The 27,601-nt window shown below is 42.6% G+C and overlaps 1 protein-coding gene across 1 annotated transcript in view; it reads left to right on the top strand.

Moving 5' to 3' along the window:
- PEX7 (peroxisomal biogenesis factor 7) overlaps positions 1-27,601 on the top strand; it is a 90,716-nt gene that overhangs the window by 49,988 nt on the left and 13,127 nt on the right. Inside the window, exon 9 of the mRNA XM_065401142.1 lies at positions 19,544-19,643. Coding sequence (XP_065257214.1) covers positions 19,544-19,643 — 100 coding nt within the window. The remainder of the gene's footprint in view (positions 1-19,543; positions 19,644-27,601) is intronic.

The raw sequence follows: 27,601 nt of genomic DNA on the forward strand, positions 1-27,601 counted from the left end.
TGAGAATAGCCTAGCTCCATCCTCTTTGGAACCCCCCTTCAGGTAGTTGAAGGCTGTTATCACATCCCCCACTTACTCTTCTCTTCTGCAGACTAAATAAGCCTAGTTCCCTTACCCTCTCCTCGTAAGTCACGTGCCCCAGCCCCCTAATCATTTTCATTGCCCTCTGCTGGATTCTCACCAATTTGTCCACATCCTTTCTGTAGTGGGGGGCCCAAAACTGGATGCAGTACTCCAGATGTGGCCTCACCAGTGCCAAATAGAGGGGAATAATCACTTCCCTCGATCTGTTGGCAGTGCTCCTACTAATGCAGCCCAATATACTGTTAGCCTTCTTGGCAACAAGGGTACACTGTTGACTCATATCCAGCTTCTCGTCCACTGTAATCCCCAGGTCCTTTTCTGCAAAACTGCCACTTAGCCAGTCGGTCCCCAGTCTGTAGCAGTGCATGGAATTTTTCCGTCCTAAGTGCAGAACTCTGCACTTGTCCTTGTTGAACCTCATTAGATTTCTTTTGGCCCAATCCTTCAATATTTCTAGGTCACTCTGGATCCTATCCCTACCCTCCAGCGTATCTACCTTCCCCCCCCCAAGCTTAGTGTCATCCACGAACTTGCTGAGGGTGCAATCCATCCTATCATCCAGATCATTAATGAAGATGTTGAACAAAACCAGCCCCAGGACTGACCCCTGGGGTACTCCGCTTGATACCAGCTGCCAACTAGACATGGAGCCATTGATCACTACCAGTGGAGCACAATGATCTAGCCAGCTTTCTATCCACCTTATAGTCCATTCATCCAATCCATACTTTTTTAACTTTCTGGCAAGAGTACTGTGGGAGACCGTATCAAAAGCTTTGCTAAAGTCAAGATATATCACATCCACTGTTTCCCCCATATCCACAGAGCCAGTTATCTCATCATAGAAGGCAATCAGGTTGGTCAGGCATGACTTGCCCTTGGTGAATCCATGTTGACTGTTCCTGATCACATTTCTCTCCTCCAAGTGCTTCAAAATGGATTCCTTGAGGACCTGCTCCATGATATTTCCAGGGTCTGAGGTGAGGCTGACCAGTCTGTATTCTCCCCGGATTCTCCTTCTCCCTTTTTTTAAAGATGGGCACTATATTTGCCTTTTTCAAATCATCCGGGACTTCCCCTGATCACCATGAGTTTTCAAAGATAATGGCCAATGGCTCTGCAATAATATCAGCCAAATCCCTCAGCACCCTCAGATGCATTGCATCTGGCCCCATGGACTTGTGTGTGTCCAGCTTTTCTAAATAGTTCTTAACCCATTCTTTCACCACTGAGGGCTGCTCACCTCCTCCCCATACTGTGCTGCCCAGTGCAGCAGTCTGGGAGCTAACCTTGTCTGTGAAGATCGAGGCAAAAAAAGCATGGAGTACTTCAGCTTTTTCCACATCATCTGTCACTATGTTGCCTCCCCCATTCAGTAAGGGTCCAACACTTTCCCTGACCACCTTCTTGTTGCTAACATACCTATAGAAACCCTTCTTGTTACCATTCACATCTCTTGCTAGCTGCAACTCCAGTTGTGCTTTGGCCTTCCTGATTACACCCCTGCATGCTTGAGCAATATTTTTATACTCCTGCCTAGTCATCTGTCCAAGTCTCCACTACTTCTAAGCTTCCTTTTTGTGTTTAAGCTCACCAAAGATTTCTCTGTTAAGCCAAGCTGGTTGCCTGCCATATTTGCTATTCTTTCTGCACATCGGGATGGTTTGTTCCTGTGCCCTCAATAAGGCTTCTTTGAAATACAGCCAGCTCTCCTGGACTCCTTTCCCCCTCATATTAGCCTCCAGGGGATCCTGCCCATCAGTTTCCCGAGGGAGTCAAAGTCTGCTTTTCTGAAGTCCAGGGTCCGTATTCTGCTGCTCTCCTTTCTTCCTTTTGTCAGGATCCTGAACTCTACCATCTCATGGTCAGTGCTGCCCAGGTTGCCACCCACTTCTACTTCCCCTACCAATTCTTCCCTGTTTGTGAGCAGCAGGTCAAGAGGAGCACGGCCCCTAGTTGGTTCCTCCAGCATTTGCACCAGGAAGTTGTCCCCAACACTCTCCAAAAACTTCCTGGATTGTCTTAGTGTGTTTGGACGGGTTACTGGACCTATGAAGGTAGGTGTGGTGATCCTTGGATTTCTTGTACTTAGTTGTCTGTAGGGTTCCATTGTTGAAGTTGATTGTGGTGTTCAGGAAGCTGATACTAATGTGTGTGTGTTCCAGAGAGAAAGTTTAATGGGACGGGGGTGGTTGTTGAAGTTATGGTGAAAATCTATGAGGGAGTTAAGCCATCTATCCAGAGGATGAAAATATTATTAAGGTATATCATTGGTTTCATGGTGCATTTGTCCAGAAATTTTTCTTTAAGAAGAGGTTGGCATATTGGAGAGCCACACTAGTGCCCCTGGCTGTTCCCATGTTTTAGACCAAGTGTTTGTTGTTGAATGTAAAATTCTTATGAGCAAGGATGAAATGGATGAGGTGGTGGTCACAATTTCTGAAGTTTTTACATTACTGTTGCCATATCTGTCAAAGACTTCGATTACAGAACTAGTTTTGTCAAATCTCTTTAGGACCTGCCTCAAGTACTCAGCAGCCAATCTATTGAATATGTGGAATTTGCCTCCAGGCATCATGTGTATGACAGCCATGATGTCTCTGATGTACAGTGTCATTTCTTTGTTGCATGCTCTTAGCTCATGGATTCTTTCACCTTGAGCTTCCAGCTAATGCCCTAATTCAGCTTTGTCTGTTCTTCTCATTGTACCATCAGCATGGAAGAGGGACATAGGCACAGGTCCTACTGGGTGACTAAGAACAGTTGCCGTTGAAACATCTTTACATCTTGATAAAGATAGGGCTCTGCAGAAAACAATTTCTGGATTGATAGTTGCTATGATTGTGGATCTCTTGCCAAAATTAGTTTTGATCTTCTTGGCCATGTCAGCAAGTGTTCTGGGCTGAAGAAGCTATGTGTCCTATCAGAATCAAGTGCATCTCTCACAAATCTCTCCATTTGATCTTCACCAATATCTGCTGTTTTCAGTAGAGACTCTTGAACAACTGATGTTACACACAGTCCAGTAGATACGTTGATAAAACCTCTGTATGTGATTCAGGGTCAAATCGGTTTGTCATATAGTTGATTGGTTGGTAAGAGTTGTAACGTGTTCTTCATCCATCTTCAGTGCAGAGGCATGGACTAGTTTGTGGACTTTATCTTCACTACATCTTGTTAAGCCACTTCTTTCTCTCATGGCTTTTGCATATTGACAATATGAAGCTGCGTATTGTCATCTCTAACACTATGCATAAGTGTTGCTGAATTAAAAAGCTAGTTTCTCGAATATTTCAAAGGCTAGTACTACCTGCACAGGCAATTACAAATTAAAACCTTCTATCAGGCAGACTAGATGCTACATTGTATGTACAAAAGCTTACAAATGGAGAAGAATTACATTACAAATTCACATATATTTATATCTACACACTATGCAGTACAAACAATAGACATGCAATCTACTGCTACCAGTGCACAACCTTAAGTGTAAGACTGATCTGGTCAGCAAATTTCAGTTGAAAATATATAAAACTATTATCACTTGTCAGATACTTTGATAATTAAAATATGCAATGTGAAAACATTTCATGTTAGTATATTGCCAAATATTGATATTCACCATTTTTGCCACATAGTAAACAACTTCATTTCTGGGGAGGGGGAAACTTGCCCATGCAAAACCAATAAAAATATTTTAATACATTGTTTAGTAGCTTTGATCAATAAGCACTGCATTAAGGTGTTTAAATGAACTTAAACAATAACTGTAGTCATAGTCATGTTGCAGTGTTTCTGGAACTGCAAAAAGTGACGTTCTTATTTTGGGTGCCATTGTTTCACGTTGCCTATAGGCTTATGGCACCACTTGACAACTCCACATCATACCTCATCTAAAAATACATAAATAAGCTTTCAAATGATATAGGATGTGGGTGTATGTAGGTTGGGTACATTAAACTCCAAAAATATGGCCCTTTTTGGAGAATTGCCGCATGCATTTTTTAAAATCTAAAAAATAGAGGACATATTGACACCTGGTATGGGGTGGTTCAAGTCCATTTAAATGGAATACAATTCCGTTCCTGTACATCAGATAAAAATTTGTCCTTGAGAGTTGCCAAGGCTTTGGATGTGGAGAATATCGCCCTTAGCAAAATTATTTGTTTGTGTTTGTCTGAATATTATATCAGAAACATGGATACAAAAGTTTATCTCCAAACAGAGCTTTTGTATAGTGATTAATTCCACTGCTCATGAAGTAACGGTGATACAGGTACCTACCTTGTTGGTCTGGTGTGAGGTTTTTATTTTGTATTTTTTGAAGGAAGGGGAATGTATCTACCTGCCTACCTTGTATTTCTGAATTTATAATAATATGTCAAGCAAAAGTTGTTCATCGTTAAATGTTTCTGTCTCAGAACAATTCTCAATCTTTTTCTGTGAAGAATTGTCAACTTCAGCGACACTAATATTTTGTATTGAGAAGTTAGCCATTTTAAAGAGTGTAGTAAAACTAAATCTGCTATGACTGGTAGTTTTCATGTCTTTCAAAATATCTGCCTGTTCCCACGAGTGCCCAAGAAGAGGCAGAGCCAGGCCTTACCTGCCCGGCTGCCTCACTGCACATCTGGGCAGCTGCTGCTGGCAGCTCCTCCCGAGTGGCTCTCCTGGCCAGGAGTGTGGCGGGGCACTGCAGCAGTTCTGTCAGGGCTCCTTGCTGCCCGCCCGCACCTCGCCACAGCCCCGCCCACTCAACTCCCAGTCACGCCAGACCTGCATTCCAGATCATGAGCTGCGGAGGGAGCTAATCCCAACACAGCTGCCAGGCCCTTTGGGGCTGGAGGATCCGCTCACTCCATGGGAATGGGGCTGGACGCCACCTGCACGGGGCAGAGTGAGGACGCTCCGTGCAACCTCCCCTCTAGCCCTGTACTGGCACTGCCCTATAGCCTCCTGCTACCCCTCCACCCCACTGATTTACCCACTGGCACTGCACAAATGTCTAGTTTTGCCAAAAAAGTCAGGCTATCCGGGACAGAGCTTAAAAAGGGGACTGCCCCAGCCAAAACAGGATGTGTGCTCACCCCAACAAATAAGTGCCTAGTTATGGTGTTGGCTTTTTATTCATTATTAAGCACTATCACACAGAGCACAGAATTGTCTTCAGGTGTTAGTGTGCTAGATATAAAGTGATACAGCACAGTTCATTGTTTGTTTTAAAAGTGACCTATAGAATATCATAACTTTAGTATTCTATTCTGACTGCCCAAAAAAACAGAGTGAGAGTGATATTTAACAACATCATTAATAACTTTAAACTATTCTCTGTGAGAGACCTGCGATAATTTACTCACTCCCATCACCTTATGAGAGCCCATCAAGCAGTCTGCTAGTCATGTCACCCTCATCATTAAAGGGAGCATACACGGGAATGCAAGTCTGTATTTTCTCTAATATTCCACATCTTTCTACATTCAAAGTCTTTTACATCCTAAGGGATATTAAATAAGTTTGATAAAACTTTAGGGAGCTAGGCCCCATAGGAGAACCTAGGGATTTACCATCACCCATATAGGCTGTCTGCTGTTTCCTTAGGCACCCTGCACCTATTAACATGGTTTTCCTCAAATATACTTCATAGAGGACAATTCACCAAAAAAAATTCTGATCTGCTCAGAGCCAAAAATTCATAAGACGTGGGGAGCACAAATGGAAATCTGAGCAGGATGATTGCAGTAGACTGGGAATAACTGCTTATAATTAGGACTTATTTCCTTGTGTGCCTGTCACTGTGTGGTGCAAGTTCTAAAAAATAGTTTAAACATTAATCACTTTTTTACATTTGAACACATCTTTCATCTTAGCTCTTTGAACCATTTTTAAATCTTTTCAAACTCTTTCAAACCTTCAGATCAAAATTAATCTGAATATTTCAAATCAGGAAGGTTCACACATTATTTTTATGTTTTACTGTATATGGGCAAACCACTAAAATCTACTACATACTGTTGCTAATGTTTCTTTCAACTGAATTTGTGCTCTATTGATGACCCAAAGTTTGGGTGATGTAGAGAAGGCTTTCTAATCCGCATTGGTTTCCTTTATATTTCTAGGTGCAAATGAAAGTGTTGATTGTAATTTGTAGATCCTCTAGTTACCCTAAAATAGCCAGGTCCTAATTATGTCTACACTGCAATTAGACACCTGTGGCAAGCCCGTGCGAGCTGATTCAGACTCGCGGGGCTTGGGCTAAGGTGTTGTATAATTGCAGCATAGATGTTTGGTCTCGGGTACCCGAGCCTGAAAGTCTACACTGCAATTATACAGCCTATTAGCCTGAGCCCCACAAGCCCGAGTCAGCTGGCATGGGCCAGCTGTGGGTTTTTAATTGCAGCGTAGACATATGCTTGGCGATTGATTCTCCCTTGTGGTACTGCAGTAGTTGTGGTCAACCAAGACATCCAGACTGACAAGACTGCATTCTTCAGGGGCTTCCTTTTCACTTGGGCCTCAGAAGGGGATGATACGTGGGTCAATGGAGAAACTTTTTAGTGGATTAGGCGTTTCTCTTGTAAAAAGGATGGGGGGAATGAATTTTAGACTCATATATCCATAGACTTTAAGGCCAGAAGGGACCATCATGATCATCTAGTCTGACCTCTTGCACATTGCAGGCCACAGAACCTTGCCTACCCACTCCTGTAATCGGGGCCGTCCCTAGCTATTTTGGTGCCCTACGCAGCCCCCAGGCCTCCGCGGGGGTCGGGGGGAAGGGGGGCTGGCCACTTCGGGAAGTGGAGTGACCCGGCCCCAGCCTGCTCTGCTCCCCTAGCTCCCAGGCTTGGGGGGAGGGGGGAACTGCCCCGCAGCACTCGCTGGGGCCGGGTCGCTCTACTTACCGGTGAGTGCAGGCCCGACCTCTTCTGGAGTCCTCAGGGAAGTGGGGGCGGGGCTGGGGCGGAGCAGGGGTAGGGGCCCTAGGGAAGAGCCAGAGCAGGGGCTGGAGCAGCACCCAGCTGCGCAGGGCACTAGGAAATTTGGGGCACCAAATTTCCTGGTGCCCTACACAGCTGCGTACTTTGCGTATGGGTAAGGATGGCCCTACCTGTAATAGATCCATAGATCAACTCTGGCTGAGTTACTGAGGTCCTCAAATCAAGATTGAAAGACTTCAAGTTACAGATAATCCACTATTTACACTAGTTTAAACCTACAAATGACCCGTACCCCGTGCTGCAGAGGAAGGCAAAAAAAAATCACCCAGGGTCTCTGCCAGTCTCACCTGGGGGGGGGGGGGAATTCCTTTTCAACCCCAAATATGGCGGTCAGTTGGACCCTGAGCATTTCAGCAAGACCCAGTAGCCAGACACCAGTAAAGAATTCTCTGTTGTAACTCAGAGCCCTCCCTATCTAGTGTCTCGTTACCGGACTTCGGGGATATTTGCTACTAGCAATCGCAGATCAGCTATATACCATTATAGGCAGTCTCATCAGACCATCCCTTCTATAAATTTATCAAGTTCAAACTTGAAGACAGTTAGGGTTTTTTTGCCCCCACTGCTCCCCTTGGAAGACTGTTCCAGAATGTAAAGCACTTTAAGATAGTCATGCAATACATTTAAATAAATGAAACCTGTTAATGATCTCCTCTTAAAGTCAATCAATGCAGAAGTTCTCAATACTTCTTGAGTTAAAATTTCTAATGTGCTCAAAGCCACTAAACTTGTTGTAGTATTGGCTTACCTTGAAACACTGTGCAGAGATGATGTTCGCAATAAAAGGGCTTTCAGTTGGATATATTTAATCCTTTGCAGCAGAGGCATACATCCATAAATACACTCTTAAAGCTGGCCCGATACCAGCTTAATACCTTTTTTAAATTTATCAAGCCTCCGGTTAGGTGCTGGTGTGCAGTGTCTGTGCCTAATGTGTTGGGGAGCTGGAGCAGTTATTGTGAAATGATGCCAAAAAAACATAGAATACTGATTTCAGTTAAAGCTACAATTGACATTTTAAAGATGAATTTTGATGAAATGACAGTTTATAAATGGGTTCATCTCAACGAGTCCTGGAAAATTTCATATAGGGCAATGTGTGATTTCTGGTATTTTAAAGACTCAGAATGTGATAAAACTCCTCTTTAATTAATGCTGAATTTTTCTGACATCTCTCAGAAAGAAGCTATGGGACCAGAAGACAGTTGAGTTTTGATGTAACGTGTTAGAGATGGGCAAGAATCAAACCGCTACAGCCAAATACTCAGAACACTGATGAAGCTCAGATCTCAATCTGAACTTTGTAGCTGGCCTTTGTTTATCTAACAGCCTAATCTGAAGTCTTGATCCAAATCTGAATTTTGTGGCTTAAATTTAGTATTGTGTATGATTTACACAGAAAAATAGGAGGTGGTAAGTACAGTAATAGTAGTAGTTACAGTTTATATTTTGATTTCTCGTGTCACCTACATGTATTTAGCAGAATATTGTGTGCACACATAAATAGATACGGACACACTGTTCTGCCCAGTACATGTAGGTGTCATGAGAAATCTTAAATTACTAGTACACTTACCACCTCCTATTTTTGTCTGTCTAGATTGGCAATGGGGTTGGTGGATGGCTGTCTATCTGTTGATTATAATACGCATATTCACTATTCCTTTCTAATCGTTTATCTATGTTATGAGCATGCACAGTCATTTTGGTGATATTAGCAAGTGATGCTGCTGCAAACGCTACAGACTTACTAAAAAGTTAGCACACATCTGTTTGTGCACAATATTTTAGTTCTTTCATTTGTCTCTACATGGACTTGAAACAAATATTTTAGTACGGAAGTAAACATTTTGGCACACACACTCACATGTAACATTTGCTTAACTGATGTAAATTCCATGGACATCTTCCTGCCTATACATGATGCTATTCTTTGAGGTAAAGTTTGTTACAGTGACTGAGGTGGAATCTCTTTAAAACTTGGAAAATGTTGGCTGTAGACAGTCCTCATAATATAGTTCAGTAATTCAACCTCATAAGTAGATAGGGGATCGTCAGCCATCTGTGAAAATGAAATTTCAGTGAATGGCCACTATAATAATATAGAAAAATACAATCCAGAATGCTTGTATTTTCTATATTCTTCTGTTTCCTTAAATATTTTTAATTATTAATAGCCAGCTAAAAACTGACAAGTGGAGAAGATTTTATAAGTGAGGTTATTTCTGAACTATACCAACATCTGAAATAACCTTTCTTTTGGCAAGTGTATCAAACTTGCTTGTACAAACAAAAAAATTAGGGGGTTTTGTCTTTGTAGCTGTTACATCTGTATTTGTGATACAGATAAATTTAAACCTTTCACTTAGGCCGTGTCTGCATTAGGAAAATGATTTTGTTTCAATTAAGGGTAGAGCAGGCTTTCTGTAATGTGTATTTGAAGAAATTGGGAGTGTTAACAGGCATAGGCTACAGTGTTTTCTATAGGCCAGAGAGACCCAGCTCTGCATTTCTGTTTTACTTGACTTAATCAATTCAGCTGAACATATTGCTCATTTTTTTGAGTAAAGAATGGCGCATAAACCACCCACCCCGCTGAGCCTCAAGCAGCTTCACCTGGACCTCCCTGCAGAGCCCCATTTCCCCTGCACCCAGAACCCCCCAACAAGCCCATGTGCATCCAGATCCCCTACTGAACCACCTGTACCCAGATTGCCCCACAGAGAACACTCTCACCCCACATCTGGATCGCCCCACACTAAGCCCCTCCACACTTGGATCCTCCCGGGCTGAGCCTGCCCACCCACACCTGGTACGCCTGGCACAGAGTGACAGGCCCAGCCCTTGTGCTGTGTCAGGGGCAGGGGCAGCCTCACCGCCAAGTCCCTGTCTGGGGGAGGGGGAGAGTGGCCTGCAGGCTGAGCTCCCACCTCCATGCAAACAGTGGCATGTGCTCCCCACTGCCATGCTAGAGCTTCCACATATATATAATGACAAAATTTGCAGAACTTTAAAATACTGTGCACAGAATTTTTATTTTTTTGGAACAGAATTCCCTCAGTAATAGCAGGAAGCCCTCTATAGGAAGGTGATGGTCTGCCAAATGGAAGCATTTCTCACTGTGTTGCCAGAAGCATTGTTTGCTTCTGCAGAAGACTGGGATTTTTTGTATTACAGACTGTCCATCAATTGGTGGAGTACATTTAGCAACAATTAATGCCTTCCCTCGTCTGGTGGAGAACTGCTCGGTTTTCCCCAGTACTACAATAGGCATGGTTTTAAAAGGCATCATCAGAATGTTTCTGCCAATATCAAAATCTATGCCAGTTTGGGACCTAAACCTGGTGCTGTTCATGCTCATGAACCCACTATTTGAGCCCTTGACCACCTACTCCCTCTGCAGTTATCGATGAAGGTAGCCTTCCTCATGGCTATATCCTCTGCCAGGGGAGTAGGTGAGCTTGGGGCCCTTATGGTGGACCGGCCTTATTCAATCTTTTACAGGGACAAAGTATCGCAGAGATTGAACCCCAAGTTTATCCCCAAGGTTCCCTGTGACTTTAACTTGAACCAGACAGTTCACCTACCTGTCTTTTTACCTGAAACCTCACAAGAATAGGGAAGTCAAGAAACCCCACTTACTGGCTGTATGCAGAGCTTTAGCTTTTTCCCTAGGCAGGGCAAGGCCCTTTAGAATGTCTCCAAGGTTATTTGTCTCCACAGCAGAGAGGATGAAAGGAAAAGCTTTGTCTTCCCAAGGACTCTGAAAATGGCTTTCCAGTTGCATCCTCCTCTGCTATGTGATGGCAGAAGCCCCTCCTCCTCAGTCCATCAGGGTTCATTCTACCAGAGCTCAGGCTGCCTCGGTGCCTTGCAAGGAATCAGACTTCTGCAGATTTGTAGAACTGCACCTTAGGGCTCCATTCACATGTTTACCAGGCAATATTCCCTCATTCAAGTCTCAGAGAAGGATACTTCCTTTGGCTCAGAGATCCTGCAAACTGTGGTACAGAGATCTTCCTCACAGCCACCTCCTTGATGAACGTTTCTTGGGACCAGCCCTCCAAGAAGAAAGGAAGGCTACTTGCTTTAGAGTAACTGTAATTCTTTGGCATGTGTGGTCCCTGTAAGTATTCATGACCCGCCATCCTTCCCCACTGCTTTGGATATTTATTTGATTCATGGTAGAGTGGAACTGGAGATGCAGGTGGTCAGCCCTGCCCCTTATGCCCTCAGTTTGGAGCATGCGGTGTAGGGTATAGGCATGGACCAGCAGACACTGCTATTGAAGAATTTCCGGTTCCATGCACACAGAACACATGCACACCCATGGTGGATACCCATGGTGACAATGCATCTCAAAGAACTCCTGTCACTATATGTACGGTAAATGACTTTTCTTTTCCAGGGACAGTGGAGGATGCACTGTAACCCTTCCCTCACATCTGCCCCAGCTGTGGTGTCTTCATGCTGCTCCAGCAGCTGCATGTTTGTGCTGGTGATGATGCTTGAAAAATGAGTGTGTGTGTGTAATGTTTCATGTGTTGAGATGTCTACAGCACCCCTGAAATTGTGGTCTGTTAAGAGACAGGTTTTACAAACTATAAGAGCAGGAGAAAAGTTTTCATTACTAATTGTGTGTGAATACTCATAAAAACCCTTTAAAAATAGTCTGCTTGCAGTGTTTGCAACCTATATACTGAAACGTGCTAATGCATGAGACACAGATGTAACTGATGAACTATTAGAAAAAGTGACACTGAGTGGGTTATACTTATTGTCTAAGAATAGGAAGGCGCAGAAAGTAATCAAACTGCACAAATACTGAAAAGTAAATACGGTCTTAAAATTCTTTCAATTTTAATAATTGAAGGTGCTGTCACTACTGTGTAAGAAAATGTAACAGTTTTAACTTGTGTTCCTTAACTTTATTTAGCTTCTAAATATTGTTGAGGCTTCATCTTTTCTCAGATATTCAAGGTCAGAATGTGACTTGGTTAAATGTTATCTCAATAAAAATAGCACAACATGCTTTAAACCTTCAAAGCATGAATTAATTCTGTGAGATAGGTATTATTAGTATTATGATTATTACATCACCATTTTTAAAATTGGGGAAAGCTGAGCTGCAGAGTTCATCATCATCATTATGTTCCTATTACTCCTCTGGGTTTAGGGCAGTGACGAAGCTCCTCCACTCCTGTCTGTTTCTGGCAAGTCTTTCAATGGTTCCCCAGCTGTGCCCAAGGTTTTTCAGCTCGGCTTCCACAGCTCTTCGCCATGTTGTTTTCGGGCGGCCTCATTTTCGCTTGCCCTCAGGTGTCCATCTTATTGGTACTCTGGTGATGGAATCAGTTTCCATCCGAAGCACATGACCGATCCATCTCCAACGCCTCCTGGCAATGATGGTGCTCATATCCTCTTGGCTGCACTGTGTCAATAGATCTTGGTTTGAGATTGTTCTGGGCCAAAAGATACGGAGGATTTTTCTGAGGCAGGTTGTATGGAATGAAGACAGTCTGGACATGTCATACTTTCTCATTCCCCAGCATTATGCACTATAAAGTAGTGTTGAAAGTACATGATGATTTCCAGACTGTATTTATGCTCCTGAAGGTGTTCCTGGCTTTATTGATTTTGTTCTGGATGTCCTGGCTTGTTCCACCATCCTGGTTGATGGTGCTGCCCAAGAATGTAAATGTTTCTACATTGGTGAGAACATAATCCTCTATCCGGACTGGTGATGGTGAGGCAATATTAAAGGTCATGATATCTGTCTTATTGCGATTGATTTTCGGTCCAATTTGCTGGCTGAATGCATTGAATCGAGTTGTTTTTTCTTGTATGTGGTGTTGGATATGTGATAGGAGAGCAACATCATTTGCGAAGTGCAGGTCTTCAAGGGATGAGAAGAGTATCCATTTAATGCCTCTTGGCATGTCTTCCGTTGTACACCGCATTACCCAGTCGATGGCAATGTTGAAGAGGATTGCAGACATGACACACCCCTGACATACTCCTGTTTTGACTTCAAAACTGAGCTCACTGTGATCAACACTGCATGTAAAGTTGAAATAAAAGCTTTTGATGACGTTGATTATACGGAAAGGAATTCCATATGCCTGCAGAATGCGCCATAGGCTGGTCCTGTGAATGCTATCAAAAGCCTTCTCAAAGTCTATGAAATGTATGTAGAATTGCCGTTGCCATTCTAAGCACTGTTCTATTATGTTTCGTAGAGTGAAGATCTGGTCTGTGCATCCATGCCCTTTCCGAAAACCAGCTTGTTCTTTTCTGAGAACGCTATCAACTGCTTCTGATATATGCTGGACTATGATTTTACACAGTACTTTGCTTGGCACAGATAAAAGTGTGATACCACACCAGTTATTACAATCACGGAGAGTTCCTTTCTTTGGTTTCTTCACTATAATCCCATTAGTCCACTCATCTGGCACTTTTTCCCTTTCCCAGACTGATGTAAATAGAGGGGATAGATGCTGCTAATTTAGGATTTACCTTGAACAATTCTGCATTCAAGTTATCCTTGCCAAGAGCTTTCTCATTTTTTTAAGGATTTGATGGCTTGAATGATCTCTTCCTTAGTTGGGGTGTCTGTGTTGATATCAAGTTCTTCTTCTGCCTCGTGGATGATTGCTTCCTCTTTAGGTGGCTCCCTGTTCAGCAATTCTTTGAAATGCTCTGTCCAGCGCATTTCTTGTTGTTAATAGGTGTCCTTGTTTGTTCCTGATGAGTGTTTGTTGGTGTCTGCCGTTTACGACTGATAAGCCATGTCATTTTGTAGACGGTTCCTTGTTCACCACAAACAGCTGCATCCTCTGCTTGTGTTGCCAGATTATCAATATAATGCCATTTGTCCGCTCTCACAAGGCATTTGACCTCCCGGTGTGCCTTGCTATACTGCTCGTGGTATTCATTCTTCAGTTTCTGGGATTTTGTGTCTAAAACTTTTTTCTTCAGGGCTCATCTGGTTTCTATGGCATTCCCTGTGCTGGGTGTAATCCACTCCTTCCTTCTCTTCTGCCTGTAGCCTAGACAGGCTTCACTGCTCTGTTTATAAATTGCTGTTACTTTGTCCCACTTCTTGTTGATCTCCTCATCTGCATTCCCTCCTCTTCATCAAGGTCTGCAAGTGCTTGAAACCTTTTCTTTAAGTGCAGAACGAAGGCTTTCTGTATTTCAAGGGACTTTAGCTTGTCAATATCATAACGTCTATGTCCCTTGTTTGGTGGACCCACACTTCTCAGTTTTAGCTTGATGGAGGCTGCCACAAGGTGGTGGTCGCTGCCAACATCTGCACCTCTTCTCACTTTCACATCTGTCAGTGAGTGTCGCCATTTGCCATTGATCATGATATGGTCAATCTGGTTCTTATCTCTGCCATTTGGAGAACACCATGTCAGGTTGTGAATTTCATGATGTTCAAATAGGGTTCCGCCGATGACTGGGTCATTCATAGTGCAGAAGTCAACAAGCCTTTCTCAGTTTTCATTCATTGTGCCACACCGATGTCTTCCCATTGCTCTGTCGTTGTTTGTGTTTGTCCCTGCCAGCAGGTATATGGGATCTTGGGGAGCAATTACCACACAGGTGGGGTGCCAATTAATTTCTTTATTAAAGGAAAAAGGAAGTGGTGGGAATTTAACAATGAAATAGGATGGGATGGGGTGTATAGGGTGTTTACAATAGACAATGATGGGGGGGTGGTTCTAGTAAATGTGATAGGGGGTTTCAATAGTGGGGTACAATACAGTGGGGTACAATACAGTTGGTAACCAATTAACACTGAAGTATAAATGTAACAGGTAGCTAACAATTTCTATGTAAAGAGTGTGTCACAGCAGCATATAACCAACTAACAGTATGGGTAAAATGTGTTAAATAACCAACAACTTTAGGTAAAAAATGTGTCACAGTGGTGTAAATGTAAAATGTGAGGTGTATTAGAGAGAAAAGGGGTGACCAATGGGGTTTTATGCTAGAAAGAGAGAGAGCAGACAGGCTGCAAGTTTAAACAGCAGAGAGAAAGAGAGAGAGAGAGAAAGAAAGTGGTAGAGAAGTGAGGTTGGGGGATGGGGGAAGAGGAGCACGTGGTGGAGCAGAGGCCAAAGGCAGAGGGAGATTTAAACTCAGGGAGACACAGAGAGCAGACAGGCTGCAAGTTTAAACAGCAGAGAGACAATTATACAAAACACAGCAAAATCTTATCTATGATTTAACTTAACCAAAACTACACAAATTAGCAAGTAACAAAACACAATGCAACAGTTCTTTAAGCCTAACTTACAGGGTACAATGCAAGCAATTTTCTAAACCTAACTTAACTACAGCTATGCAAAATGAAATTACAACTTATCTAGACTAAAGGACAAAATCTAACCTAATGGGTGCACCTTATACTAGGGGTAGTTCCAGAGGGCAGAGTGGTGTGTGCCCAGGATACAGCTCCCAGGGGGGAGGGGGATTTAACTAGTGGTGGCTGCAAGCTGGCAGCCCAGGATACAGTCCAGGAAGGCACAGGCTTATTTCTAGCAGCAAAGGCGCTGCAAAGCAAGAAACAGATTACAGATACAGACCAAGGAGTTTAAGAGAGGTTTTAAGACACAGACCAAGGTTTAGCTTTAGTCTGTGTGCTGGGGAAACAGAGCCAGCAGCTAAAGTAATAAAAGTATAGAAAGTTTCACAGAGGGATTCTTACCAGTCCCCAAGGCAGCAGCAAAGGCAGAAGCAGCAACAACATCAGAAGAAGCAAGGAGGGCTCGGTACGGTCTTGATAATCAGGAGGTCTCTCAGGCAGCAATTCGTTTTTCGTGGGGGGGGGGGTGTTAAAAACGGGGGTACGCTCAAAAATAAAACGAGAGCGGAGAAAGGACCCCCCAGAACTCCTGGCTGATCAGACCAGGTAGCAATGCAGGAACCTTTCTGATGTTTGTTTCAAAAATGCCTGTTCTTAAAGGCAATCTCAGGCAGTTTCCCCACCAGTAATCCTGATAGGCTCCTTCTGTCACAGGGGAGGAGATACAGGGAAAAACTGCAGGTGAGCATAGAGACATGCCTGGGCAGAGTCCTGGACCATAGGCGTGAGTTCCCACCTCAGGACTCAAAAGCACATGAGGCCTATGACTCATGCCCAGGATCTTAAAAACACATTAGGTCTTGCAGCTCTGGACATTGCCTACCCTACACCGAGCCCAGGTTTAACAAGGTGATAACAGGACCAACCCTTTGAACAGGGCAGTAGTCCCACTTAGCACGTAGCACAAGTGGCCATCCCTTTGAGAAGGGCAATGGCTCTTGGTAAACAACTTAACAGCCAGGGAGGGGCGGCCACAGGAGGAGAACAAAAACAAAATGGAGTAAGGGGACAGCTGTAAGAAACAAAATGGAATAGGGGGAAAGCTGTAACAGACAGTGTTGTCCTTACCGACCTTGGCATTCAGGTCTGTCATGACAATAGTTAGGTCGTAGCGTGGTACTCTCTCTAACTCCGCCTGTAGTGTAAGGTAGAATTTGTCCTTTCCTTCTTCATCACTGTCATTTGTTGGAGCATAGCACTGAATCAGGGTGATATTATTATGTTTCCCTTTCAGTCTGGGTCTCATAAGTCTGCTGATGATGAATTTCCATTCAAGCAGGGAATGCTCCACTCTCTTCTTCAAAAGGATGGCAACACCCTCATAGTGTTGTCCATCATCCCGTCCAGAAAACAGCAAAGTTTCTCCCGAGGCTGTTGTTAATCTTCCTGATCCCGTCCATCTCCTCTCGCTGACACCCAGGATGTGTAAGCTGTAGCGTCTCATCTCTGCTGTGACCTGAGCTAACGTCCCTGTTTCGTACATTGTCCATACGTTCCAAAAAACAAGTTTGGTTTTTGTCTTGGTGTTGAGCACTTCAGTCTTCATGCCAGTGTCTTCCTTTCGGCTTTCACCACTGGCATTCATACAGGTCATTGACTCCTGAAGGCCATCGCACACGGTAATGGTCGATTTCTCTGTCACGGTTTCCGTAATGTATTTTGTTTTTTACGGGACAGGTTGTTAGCCCTGTGCCTAACCCCCAACCTGGAGGACCCGGGTATCTGTTTTGTCCGGCCCCTCCCCCACAGACCAATCCGGCATGTTTGAACCTCCCAGGAGCAAAAAGCCCCCACCGACACAGACTCTGGAGATCGTTAGAGCACGCAAGCTGCCCCGCCATGACAAAGCATGGACACCAGAGGACAAGAGCTGCAGAGTTATTTGCCATTTATCATCCAGTAAATTGCTACCAGCCAAGGTTAACTCAGGAGTTCATGGCTCTAAGTCCTAGGCCTGGTCTACACTACGACTTTAATTCGGATTTAGCTGCTTTAATTCGAATTAACGCTTGACCCGTCCACACAACGAAGCCATTTAATTCGAATTAAAGAGCCCTTTAATTCGATTTCTGTACTCCTCCTCGACGAGAGGAGTAGCGTCAAAATCGGTATTGTTAATCCGAATTAAGGTTAGTGTGGCCGCAATTCGATGTTATTGGCAATTAGATGTTATTGGCTACCCACAATGCAACGCTCTGGAAATCGATGCTACTACGGTAGCTTGGACGCACACCACCGAATTAATGGTGCCTAGTGTGGCCGAATACATTCGAATTTATAAAATCGGTTTCCTAAATTCGAATTATATAAATTCGGATTAATCCTGTAGTGTAGACATACCCCTATACTCAGGCACCTAAAGTTCATGTGTAATCCTGTGTTTAGGATACATTTATATTCAAGTAGGTCTGTTCAGAATATCTTCCTTAATTTCTATGAAACTTGCACTGGATTGTAAGGCTCTGAAATTGTATGTTATATGTGGTCTTTTGCTGACATAATTTTGTTATGTCAACAAAAGATTAATACTAACTAGACTGTCCTATTATTCTTTAAAAAGCTTTTAGCTCAGGTTTTGTTTTAATTTCTTTCTACATAAAATCTACAGCTCCCTCTGAATCTTAAATTTGAACTAAATTTAAAGAGAATGCAAAATGAACACAAGGAAGGCCACCACTAATTCTTAGAAGCTACAAGACTTGCTTCCTTATCTGTTTGAACAGACAAATTTAACAGTGAAATTGTTAGTTCTGTGCTTAGACGTTCTTTTGCTTCCATTTCCCTGTAAAATGAGCTGTTTAAATTGCGTCTCTGGTACTAGGAAGATGTAAAGAGGGTTGTTGCTATGGCTTAGCCATTGTGTCGATACCACTCTGCTCATTTATTACGGAAATAACACAGACAGGTTAAACAAACTAATTCTGTTAGCTCCACTGTTTGCTGTTTACCTGAATAGATCTGCTGAACCTACAGTCCTTTCTGTGTAACTAGCCCTGATGATTATTTCTCTCATTCATTATTATCAGGTCCACTAGGAAAAAAAAAACAGGGGTGTGGCATGCCTATTATAGAAAAACATAAGAATATCTCTAACTGCTGTGGGAAACTGTAATGTGTATAGAGACTGGCACTAGGTGCCAAACCACAATAGCCCAGTAAACCCTGCAGCCCCTGGGTTTTGCTGCACATTTTTCCCCTGTAGACAATACCGCAGAATCAAAGAAGTTTGACACTTTTTATTATTTTTCTGTCCTCATTATAATTTAGAGTCCCTCTTAATTTAGTCATCTGAAAATTTTATTAACATACTGAATGCATTTTTCCAGATCACAGGTAGCAATCTTTATGGTAACCCATTAGACACTGCTTCCTCACTGCTTCCTATATTTTACCTATTATTACTAATTTTTACTGCTTATATTATACCCAGTTTGGTTCATACCGTGTTTTGGGGAGTGACTGGGGTTAAAACCGTAGAAATAGAAGAGTTTAGAATTACTTTTTTCCCCAAAAGTTTTAGATGAGTGAATTATCAGTGAAATTAAAATTAAGTCAAATCATTTCCTTTACTGTATAATTCAATTAGAAAAATGCAATGGCATATTGTGTTTTATAGAAGTCTGCTCCCAAATAAACCTGAGGTCAGGAGCGATCAATATTTATAACCCATTTGTAATTTTCAGTAAACAGACAGCCCCACATCAGACAATGCAGAAAAAAAAATTGAGTTGTCCTGAAGTGTGTGTCATAGATATAACTTGGCAGATATTAAGAGGAATTGGATCTTAATAAAGAAGGCCAGCCTACCATTTTTTACAGATTATCTGTAGGGCAGATCATTGGTGCCAGCTCTGTTATCTCAGTTTCCGTAATGGGATAAAGAACATGGTTTTCCTTAATGAAGTCCTTATTTATGTAGATCAGCAGAGGGTTTTGCAGAAATGGGATTAATTATATTCCTTAAGTGGGTGGGTTTGGTTTTTAAAAGGTTCTGGCAGCATCAGGCATATCAGTATCCTGCATTATATTTTTTAAATGCCCTTTCAGTTACCATCAATGTTTGGTTTTTTGTTTCTTTCTGTAGATTCTGGGATTTTTCCAAGCCTAACCCCTTGCTGGAGACTGTGGAGCATCATACAGAGTTTACATGTGGACTAGATTTAAGCCTTCACAACCATGGTCAGGTAACAGATTAGATGATTTTATGTTTCACTTGTCTATTACAGCCAATACAATCACAGCTGAATTGCAGACTCCATCATGAGCAGCAGCCATCGGTTTGTAGAATGCCTCAGGCAAATGATCTGGCTGAATGCAGGTTAAAATAAAACACATGTAGTTCCATTTTTATTTGAGAAATGATTACTTGTCTGTAAATGGGGGCCTGGGAAGAAGTTGCAAAAGCAGACAGAGTTGAAATCCATATTGATTGCAAGTGGAAGCAAAAATTACTTTGATTTGGTAACGAGAGTACTAGAGAAGGTGCCAAGTTCAGATCTAGGGTTCAGACCTGCTTAGAGATGGGCCAATCATTAAATATTAGAATACTAGAACTGAACTTCTCCAAAGTTCAAGAATGCTTGGATGTTGCCTTTTGCTTTAAGCCCACCTCTAGAGGAGACCAAATAAATTATTTTAATTATAGAAATCCCAAACTTTAATGTCCTGGGGGATGAGATTTAGTAAATCAAGGCTAATCATTTGAGTATTGATTGTCCTGGGATTACTTGAGAGTCTACATCTGTGTAATAGTTTAGCAGCTAGAGTAAAGCCAAGTAAATTCACCCTTTGGCAGTGGATAATATATACATACAGATGGCATTACATTTAACTGCTCCTGAGTTTGTGCAACAGAAAAAGGGAAGTGATGGCTTATAGGTGACTCATATGCTTTGTATATATTTGGTTTTAATCTATCGTGTGACATCCAGCTATCATAGCAGTGAGTGCTGTAAAAATGCTGAAATAAAGAAATATGTATAATGAAGTCAAAATATGACTAAGAAGTAATTGAAATAAATCTTTGAAATGCACACACAGAATCTCAGTGGCTTCCAGTTTGAATATCTGTTGCCTCTCTCTAGCTTCCACTTTGAGCCTTTTCTTAATAATCTAAAGATTTGGAATGTGTACTTAAGAGCAATACTATTAGTACAGTTGTAGTTGTTTAAGCCAAGAGAGTGGGTGAGCTGTAGTGCAAATTGTATGAATCAGTTTGCTTTGTCAGAAACATTAAGGATACAGGGTTTATTTAACCAGACATGATTGGATTTTTTTACCCCCAGGTTGTATTTAGATCTCTCAGTGCTGAAATAATTGAAACCTGATTCTGTTTACTGTACAGCTGAGGCAGGTACAGCATGTTGCCTACCGTGCACAAATCAAATCAAAATGGTATTCTGATATATAATAAACATTATTTCTCCCAATATCCAAAATATGCTAGACCAAACAGTGAGCTGTTATTACCCTGTACAGATGTCTAGGTCATCTAACTTCAAATAACTTTTTTAGATCCTAGTAGGGGAAGGCTCATGGGTAATTGAGAGAAATATGCAAGATGAACAAATAGAATTCCCCCTTAGGCTCAGACTACACTAGGTTTTTACTTTTTGTTTACAAACTGTGTTTAAACATCCCTCCAACTAAAACAGCTTCTGACATGGTGTGGGCAGCTAGTGTCAGGGCAGGTCTACACTTAAGAAACTGCGCCGCTGCAGCATTTTCCGGCGGTGTAGTTAATCCACCTCTGCGAGAGGCGGTAGCTATATTGATGGGAGAAGCCCTTCCATGGACAATGATGTAGTGATATCTATGTATGTTTGTAGCATAGACCTGGCCTCAGTGAGGCCAAATGGTTTTAAATGTTTAAAAACCCATGAAAAGATTGGGTAGGGACTTTTATCATAGGGCCTCTTTCCCATACAATACTGTCCTTCCCTAGTTTTTTTTTCTGCTCATAGTCCTAGGGCTTTTTTGAGGCTCACCTGGGTATATATTTAGACACCACTTAAAGGAAAGTGTCCTTTAGACTTGAATTCAGACTACACCGTGGAATCACCTATGGCTGTTCCAAAACTCAACAAAAACATAGTAGCAAATTGAGTGGCTGTGTCGTTTGTCTATACAGAGTTCAATGGGTCTGGCTTCAGAGGAGGCCTTCTGGCATATTCTATTCTAGAGTGGGACTTCATTGTTGAATACCCGTGCACGGGGTGAATTTCACCTATAATGAATAGTAGTACTATACATAATGGAAATAAGGCACATCCTACAACCATATCATGTTCCAACTCATATCATATGGTCCCTCTCTTCTTCTTTGGTTGGTTTTTGTATTGTGATAGCTCTTAGGAGCTCTTGTGATGAACCACGATCCCATTGTGCAAGGTGCTATACAAAAACAGACTGAAAAGACAGTGGTGAGCCCATCTGAACTAGCTAAGGGATGTGCCAAATGTCATTTTGTTGGGGTAGATTGTGCCAAGGCAGTTGAACAGTTGAGCTTGGGGCAGGTTATATCAACTAACAGGGGAGGTTCACACTATGTAAGCCTTTCAAAGAAGTAGCTGTTGCCACCAGGGAAGTAATCTTAAAACTTGTTAGGGGGCAGCTTGATTGAAAATCAACAAAATTTTGTGTTTTGCAATTTGAGCGGGACGCTGCGATCATGAATTAGTGTTTAATCAGCTCTTATTTGTGTGACTCAGAAAATAGCCACAAATAGCAAAATTTAAAAGTACAGCTACATTGAACATCCACTTCATCTTGTCATGACAATGAAATTATTTCTACAGGAGTATGAAGAAATAAGAGGAATATTACTTTGCATATCATAAATTGCATGAAATTGTGGACTTTTGTTGTTCTAAAGCTGCCTGATGCTCAAGGCAAACATGAGAAAAATGAAAGCCCTGGATTTGTTTGAAAGCCTTTCTTCATTTCCATGCCTACTTATCAGGTCTGCTCTGCACACCACAGAGAGCACCCGCTGCTGTGTGTAAATGAATGCTTTCTATTGAGCGGGTTCTTTCTTTGGCGGCTGTCTGAGAACAGGATGAGGATTTTAAAAGGGTTTTGGGGGGAATCCCTTCAGCTTCTCTTTACTGGATCTGTGAACTATGAGCTGCAATTAGTTTCCAAAATTGCAGTCCTGTGTGATTTTTAAAAGAACAATGGTGGTAACCATTTTCAAGCACTGATTACAGGAAGAATGTATTAAACATATTTGACAGCAACATATCAAATCAGAACAGGCCGTTTACAATGTACAGTGCTGAAAAGTACAACCTGGGGATTAAAAATGAATATGAAGAGGAATAAAAACACAATACTCCAATTTGATTTGTCATCTAAATGCAGGATCAGGCCTGGAATTTAAAATAGCTTGCATGCAACAGGGCACACAGTGTACATGCTTGATTTGCATACTTGTTTATTATGGTTGCATGAATAATCGTAATTCTGTATACAAAAGGATAGATGTCAAGTGGCCACTTGTACTGACAATTATGCATTTGTGCAAATCTAAGAGGTGTGGGAGCCAGATTCTCTTGTTTACTCCAGACCTTTTGTGCTGTTGCTGCTGCATTTCCACAGTTGTGGATTTCCCCAACACAGGTCAGGTGACACAGATCTGGTTCCTCTTCCACCCACTCCGTACCTGACATAAGGAGTGTATCAAGATTGAGAGATACATGGTCAGAGTGCTGCTGTGCTCCAGCTAGAATGTGGCTGCTTAAAAGCCATAGCTAGCCTATGCTGATTATGCCTAGAGGTCTGGTGAAGAATCTGGGCTTGGGTCTGAAAACCTTTCAGCTGAATGGGGACACTGTTGATCACGTGACACAGAATAGCGGTTTTTCCTGGTGTTCATTTTCTTTCCTTCATCCCTCAGGCTGTTGTGCACTATACTACACACCAGCTGGCTGCATAGGTGCCGCCCTCCTCTCCAGAAAAGGGATTGCATTTCGGTGGGATTGTTTGCTTATAATTTGTGAAGTGCTCTGGGCTCCTGCATAAAGGGCGCTATACAAATAATATTTTGCACTGTTCTGTAAATGTCTTCTAATTTGTGGGACTTGAGGTGCAATATTTAATTTAATTTTAAAAAAAATCAGAACAAATTAGAACATTTGTGGAAGTGACATTGTCAGGTTAAAACAAGCAGGCCCAAGTCATGAAGGCGAAAAGGCATGTGACAGCAGGGTGCAAAGGGAGCAGCAAGGTCAGAGGAATGGGCATATGAAATGGGAAGCAGGTAGATATGAGAACTGGAGATATAGAATAGTATTTTTTAAGCATTTATGAAAATGTTACCCATATTCACGTGGTGAATTGTGGGTGCTTCTAGGAGTTTGAATTTCATATGGAAAGAGAGTCAATGAAGGGGTCAGAGAGGAACTGGCATGGTCAGAGTGGCACAGAGAAGTTCTGATCCATTTTAAAAGAAGTCTTCGAAGAAAAAGAGAACCCTCCCTACCCCCTGTGCAAATACTCCCTTTGTCATCTCTATCAGACGGTGGAAGGCTCAGCCACCACCAAGTTTCTCCCCTTTGCCAATGAGAGAATGGATGGAAAAGCCCTCTGCCAAATATAGCTATCTATAATACACAATCCAGGGTATCTTTGGCTCTGTGTATGTTGTTATATGTGTCTTACTCTAATCTCTCTTCTCCAAAGAGGGATTGGTTTTTGAGGCAGGCTACAAAATTACTCCCTTTGCACTGGCCTATATGTAAAGTGGGCTCCATTATAGCTAGGGAGTGAATATCCAGCCTGAGCTTTGTAATAGTTTCTGTAGAAGGTGGGGTCCATGTAGCTTGTTAGGATTGCCACGCTGTTTTTGTTTTTAAACTCCTGCAACTTTCTGTGGATGCGCATGCAGCTTGATGGTCAACTCCTCACAATGAAAAGAGACCTGCTTATTTTGTTCTGTCTTTCACTGGCAACAATATCTGAATGATGCTTACTCTCAGGGGCATAAGGCAGTTTAATGTATGTGATGGTGATACAGTTCTTTGCTGTCTTAGATGGCACTGACCCTCTGCAATAAGAGCATATAATAGTTTCCCTCAAACATTGCCCCGTATCTGTATAGTTATAAGGATTTCAAGGTCCCTGTAAATTCCACCATAAATGCAGTTTTATTGATAACTTCACTGAGGAACAACCCCAAAATGTAGGTCAGTACCCCGCACTGGCAACGAATAAAGGCCATTGGAGGCTGTAAGTCTAACCTTTTTGCTCACTGTGTCATGGATGACATAGAGTAGAGGTTTCCCCTGGTGTCCATTTCCTTTCCTCCATCCCCCAGACTGTTGTGTAGGTACAAGTTGTCTGAATGGGTTACTCCCTCCATTCCAAAGCATATTTCAGTGGGATTGTTTGCAAGTGGCCTCCCTACCAGCCACTCAGAATGGTTGCTAACAGCCACGTTCAAGTGTTTCAGTACTTATGGATGGCTGAATAATGGCTCTTTTGTAGAAAGAAGGTCATTTTTTAGGACCAAATATGAATTTAAATGGTGTCTTCAGTGGAGATGCTGTATTAGGTGTTCTGTTTGTATTTACACGAATCCTACTCTGGTCAGAGGCATTAACTAACTGTTGTAAAGCTGGAATTGTGTATTGTGGAAATTTTACTGGAAGATGCATAAACTTCCTTTGCTCCTTTTTTTTCGTTTGATTGGTTTTTGGGTATTTTTGTGTCTTGTTTGTTCTTTCTTTGTACACATAAGTTGTGGAATTTAGATGTTCCACATGACTGTTGAAGCTATCATGCCCCTAGAACAGGGGTGGGCAAACTTTGTGGCCCAAGGGCCACATCTGGGTATGGAAATTATATGGCGGGCCACGAATGCTCATGAAATTTGGGGTTGGGGTGCAGGTGGGGGGGTGAGGGCTGCAGCTGGCAGGGTGGGCTCTGGGGTGCAGGAGGGTGGGACTGGGGGGTTCGGAGGGCGGGAGGGGATCAGGGCAGGGGCTTGGGGCACTGGAGGGGGTCGGGGCGCAGGCTCTGGACGGTGCTTACCTCAAGCAGCTCCTTGAAGCAGTGGCATGTCCCCCCTCCAGCTCCTATGCGGAGGCGCGGCCAGGCAGCTCTGCGCACCGCCCCGTCCGCAGGCTCTGCTCCTGCAGCTCTCATTGGCCTTGGTTCCCGGCCAATGGGAGCTGCAGGGATGGCGCTTGGTGCGGGGGCAGCGTGCGGAGCCCCCTGGCTGCCCCTACACATAGGAGCTGGAGGTGGGACATGCTGCTGCTGCTTCCGGGAGCTGTGCAGAGCGGGGCAAGCCCTAGACCCTGCTCCCCGGCAGGAGCTCGAGGGCCGGATTAAACGTCTGAAGGGCCAGATGCGGGCCCTGGGCTGTAGTTTGCCCACCCCTGGCCTAGAAACCTTTCACGGACTATATCTTTCCTCCCTCTTATGGCCATTCTCAGCCACTTCTTTATACCTCTCAAGGCATTCCAGGTAAAGTTTTACAGTTTGAAATGCCTTGAGAGAAAAAGATCCCATTTTTTGTTTTAATTTGTGCATGGATTTCTTGGCTGGCTTTCTTAGTTGTTATGAATGTTATTGGTGAATCCCTTTGTAGGCCTTTGCAAACATCCCTTTTGTTTGGGTAAAATTCATCCTTGTGCATAAGGAACCAGTGCAAGGCAAGACCTTATGTGCAACTTGCCCCCCCCCCACCAGGCTGCTAAAATGAGACTTAAGTGGTACATAGGCCTTGAGCTGGCCCTCTGACAAGGGTAAATTTCACCCTTTGTCATTTCCTATTTTTAAAAATTCTTGGTACACCGCTACCTCGATATAACACGAATTTGGCTATAACGCGGTAACGCAGTGCTCGGGGGGGGAGGGGCTGCGCACTCCGGTGGATCAAAGCATGTTCAATATAACGCGGTTTCACCTATAATGTGGTAAGATTTTTTGGCTCCCGAGGACAGCATTATATCGAGGTAGAGGTGTATTTTTAAACTGTCCCAGTATAGGTAGTCTTTCACCTGTGAAGTGGAAGGGTTAATATCAGCACATTAGACCTGAGTTTTGTGAAAACTATAGTTGCTACAGCCATAATAAAGTTCTGTGAAAGCTATAATGTCACTATACTGGAAGGGATTATCATATCAGCAGTCAAATATTTTCATCTCTTTGATTTTAAAGTGTTATGAAAAGTGACTTCACGGATCACCTTCTTCTTCAACAGATTTTTCACCTTGTATGTGTGTTCAGAGTCATCTGATTTAGTGACTTAAAAGCTCTGACTGCTTTTTACTTTGGTTAACCATGCTGAGCCAACACCGCAGAGAGTAAGCTGGCTTCTGATTCTTTAGCAGAACTGTTTGCTTAGTGCCAGTGAGTTATACCTGTGCAACTTGATGGAAGACAAACAGGGTTTCATGAAGAGAATATTTGGCCTGTACAACTGTTAATTACTGGTGATTATTTAAAAAAAAAATGAAACCTTACTTGACTCTTAGATACAAAGATGGAGATTGCAGGGCTGGTGTTTAGGAAGCATGTTGTTTTGCTTGTAAATTGAATATATTTCATATGGAGTCACCGAGAAACAATAAACACGGACTCCCCACAGTGCCACTTTTAGAGTGTCATATGTCAGCATAGAATGGCAAATTAAAGTTTGGATTAAACCTTTCCACAACACTGCATTGATTTCATCAGTAACTAAAGGATGGACTTGGTGTTCTTTAAAATAGCTCTTTAAAGATTCCTTTCTTTAAGCTATCTAACTTTGCGAGAGTGCATCCATTGCTGAAAATAGTTTTGAAAGCCCTCTGCACTTCACTGCCAGACTTGTCTTTCAGACCTGCAACTCAGGCAAATTTAGACAGCATATCCTTCACCAGTAAGATGTAATAACTGTTGTGCTTAGAGGATTGTTTCAAGTCTACAAAATCAGCTCCCTGTTACATATTCCATATCAGATCAACAAAACAACTGCCTTCTATCTTTTGAAATAGATCCTAGCCAGTTTGTATAACGTTCCAGAGACTTGATCATGAAGCTAGTCAGTTCCTGTTTTCAGCTCAGCGCTTTGTGACACTTTTTAATGGTCTGAAAAACAGGAGCAATGCCCCCTCCAAATCTCTTCCCTTCTTGGGAGAGTAATACATTTCTT

The sequence above is a fragment of the Emys orbicularis genome, chromosome 3 (genome assembly GCF_028017835.1).
Source record: "Emys orbicularis isolate rEmyOrb1 chromosome 3, rEmyOrb1.hap1, whole genome shotgun sequence".
Lineage (NCBI taxonomy): Eukaryota > Metazoa > Chordata > Testudines > Emydidae > Emys > Emys orbicularis.